The 3,578-nt window shown below is 44.6% G+C and overlaps 1 protein-coding gene across 1 annotated transcript in view; it reads right to left on the bottom strand.

Moving 5' to 3' along the window:
- OCA2 (OCA2 melanosomal transmembrane protein) overlaps positions 1 to 3,578 on the bottom strand; it is a 400,590-nt gene that overhangs the window by 119,628 nt on the left and 277,384 nt on the right. Inside the window, exon 22 of the mRNA XM_019529440.1 lies at positions 757 to 850. Within this exon, the coding sequence (XP_019384985.1) occupies positions 757 to 850 (94 nt within the window). The remainder of the gene's footprint in view (positions 1 to 756; positions 851 to 3,578) is intronic.

The following is a 3,578-nucleotide window of genomic DNA, read 5'->3' as shown; positions in this document are numbered from 1 at the left end:
CTCCCCATGCAGCATGAGGCAGTAGGAGATATTGGGGATCACCCCCCACCCAGCAACACCCAGTGAGCACCGGGCTTTTCTTTAAAGGACCAGAAGCTGGGGTGGGTGAGAGTAGGCGGAGTTGAGACAGGGCTGGGGGAGCAGGCAGGGAATGGGGGCTGGCAGGGGTCCCCCCTATGTTCCCCTCCCCCATCCCTTCTATCCAGCACTCATGAACTCAGACACAGCTCCCATAGATTTCACTGGGAGGGCCAATGAGGGCAATGAATAGATTAGCAAAAGTTCTTTTGCAGTCAAAGCTCACTGAAGTCAATGGAAGTACCCCCCATAGTTTAAATGAGCTTTGGGAGAAACCTTCAGATCACAGATCTTATAAACACCTGTATGCCCCTTTAAATGAGCTACTACTGAGTCTCTATTCTGAAAGCTAAATGCACCCTTTTACTTTCCCTCATATAAGATCTAAATTTTTCAAATGCCATCTGGACAGCTTCTCTGTGCATTTATACTATATGCATGTGCAGTTTTCAAATACTGCCTGCAAACTAATCAAAAATCATTTCTATTGTAGTGCATGCCACAGATACTCATTGGCAGCTTCATCCAATGTCTTTTCAAGTCAGAGGGAGCTCGGCTAGACCCTCTGTGTTTTCTGTAGTTAAATCATGGCACCTATTGCACTTCGGTTCTTCAGTGGAGTATTTGTACATCCAGTGATTTCAAAATTACTACACTCTATTAGATCTCCCAGCTTACCTCCAAGACATGCACCCATAGCCAATGAAAAAATTAGCGGTTTCACAGGCAGGTTAACTTCAGGATCTTGACTAAGGTTGAGCAGCACAGGAATCTGCAACACAGAGGGAGAAGGACAAGTGACATTAACCATCCACGAATTACTGAAGCCTAAGCAATAATACTTTCCTTTTTCTAAGAATCTTTGCATAGAATTCCCCTTTCACCCTTTTGGGATTCCCTAGTAGTGAGCCTCTCTCTCGTTGCCTCTAAGCGAATGCCACAGCGTTCATCTGAGCTGGGATCTAGCAGTACAAACCGTTCCTGGCCATGGTCTTAGGTATAGTCTATTACACTGAGGATCCTTTAGGCTATCATTGTCTCATGTGACGTGACAATAGTAGCTATCAGAGCTGTGCAAAGCTTCAGTCCCCGATTCAATTTGGAGGAGCTTCAGCCCAACTCAGTGGCTGAATCTCCAAATCTGAATCAAATCAGGATACCCTTTAACCTCTCCAAATCAAATTGGAACCCTCTGAATTGATTTGGAGATGTTCAGAAAGATTTGGAGATTCAGACATAAACACAGCTCATCACCATTGAGGGGTGCAGCGGATGGAGCGTTCACAGGAGTGCAGGGCAGGGGGCCCTCAGCATGATTGGCAGCAGACCCAGAAGTGGGCCAGAAGCACTTCTGGTCCATGTCCGGGTCTGCCGGGGAGCACATGGGCTCCACCCCGCCTCGGCAACCGGTGCCTCCTGGGTCGGGGGGGGGCACCCAGGGTACCCCTGTGGCCGACTGCTGAGTTAGGTGAGAATGGGTGCGGGGGGACCCACGCACTCCCCAGAGAACTCAGAAGTGGACTGGAAGTACTTCTGCATTTGTTGCTGAGCATGCAGGGCACCCCCCCACCATGCTCCTGTGGGACTCTCCATCCACCCCACCATCACAGCATCCACAAGCAGTGCCTGCTACCTCAAGGTATATAGAAAAAACATTTAAAGCTGTGTCTGTGTCCAAATTGCTGATTCTATGAATCAGCATTGAACCTTCAGGTTCAGATTCAGCCAAATCGAATTGGGACAGTAATCCAAATCAACGAATCACATCACTGTACCTGATTAGGGCCAAATCCAAATCAAATATGATCTCAGAGCATTGCTGGGCATGTGCCAGGTGCAAACCAGAAATCAGCTACAAGGCATAATTTCAACATGCAGATTTCAACAATGCATGCAGAGCAAGTGGTTGGTGGCTCCTTGAGGGGTAACTCCAGCCTCAACAATTTAGATCCATTGCTGGCCCGCTCCAGCCTGAAGTATGGTTTATTGGGGAGAGCTCCATAGTTGAGAGGAAGGGCTTCCTATGACACTGTAGCACTGGGAAAGCAGGCAGGAAAGCAAAAAAGACAAACCAAAAAGATAAATGCCATAGTTAATTCTCTGCTTGACATTTGTGAGCAAAGATGTCATCTCCAGAAAATCTGGGGAACCTGGTCGTATACATAAAGATAGGGCATTGATAGAGCTGAATTCCAGAAACCCTTAATGACCTGATATGTCAGCCAACAGGCACCATCGAAAGCCCCTAGGATCAGTATGCATGAGGAAAGAATTTGACTTGTATCTTTTTCTTAGATACAAACATACTTCATAAGGTTTTCAAATTAAAACTAAAATCATTTAATTTACTTGAATTCACATATTTAATTATTGTAATGTCCTTATAAGGCTGAACATACATCTTATGCCAGCTGTTTTTTGTGGTCTCTTTGACACAAATTGATTTTATTTTAGTTCAAAGCAGTCTGAATTATTTATATTATTAAAATCTGAAAAATATAGTTATTTAATATATGTCAGAACTATAATGTAAGCTGTCATCTTTGTGAGCATAGTAGGGATAGGATTAGACCATTCGCCTTTATACCCTCCGATTGCTGCTTTTGCAGTAAGAGAGCATAATATTGTTGTTATAAAACATATTTTTGTCTTAGCAACAGAATACTGCATCATCTCAATGGCTGGTTTTTTTTCTTTTAAAGGGACATGAATTCTAAGATATAATACTACCAATCACTAACAAGTATAAAGTCAAATTCTAGGTTTGAAATACTTTAATTTCCTCCATGCATTTGAAAGTATTTTAATGTACGGTGTACATGTCCTTTGTAAAGGGGAGGAGCTCTTCATAAGGAAGGCTTGTTCTTAAACTCATAACTGGCCAAGAGCTGAAAAAAAAAGCATTCAGCTAATATTATAGCGTTCTATATCAAAATATTTATTTGACCTTAAAAATCCGCAAAGTTTTATGTAGAGATTGTGAAGTACCTTGGCTGACAAATATGAACTACAGAATCTCAAAAAAAAACCCTACTTCTTCATTTCCTAAAACCAAATTTGGAAAGAGACTAGCCAGGTTGGCTAGTTTCTATTATAGCTTGTGTGTACAAGTATTCAAAAAGCCCAAGGCAGAAGGAATCAAAGTTACGGACTTTACGCTAAGTGCCCTAGGTTAGTTTGCCTTTTGGTGGGGAGGGCATATAGCCCAAATACACTGGCCAAGGCACTCTAGCACACCTCCCAGCAGGCTGTCAGAGAATGCCAACCACAACTAGCAGCCAGACACCCCTGATTGGCCAACAGCCCCTCACCCCAGCCTTAACTCCTGCCAACAGCTGGCTGTTAGCCACAGCCAGTGGGCGGTGTGGAAGCAGAGCAGCCCTCTCCCAGCTGTTCTGCCTCAGGCCACACTGGGTGTCTATGGCAGCTGGAGTGGGAAATGGGGCCAGTGGAGGCCCCTGCCACATGGCCCCAACCCCAGCTTCCCCCATGTTTGCTCC

This window comes from Crocodylus porosus, unplaced genomic scaffold (genome assembly GCF_001723895.1).
Source record: "Crocodylus porosus isolate Cpor-Errol unplaced genomic scaffold, CroPor_comp1, whole genome shotgun sequence".
NCBI classification, from domain to species: domain Eukaryota; kingdom Metazoa; phylum Chordata; order Crocodylia; family Crocodylidae; genus Crocodylus; species Crocodylus porosus.
Note: the sequence above shows the minus strand (reverse complement) of the source record. Positions and strands in the feature narration are given on the sequence as shown.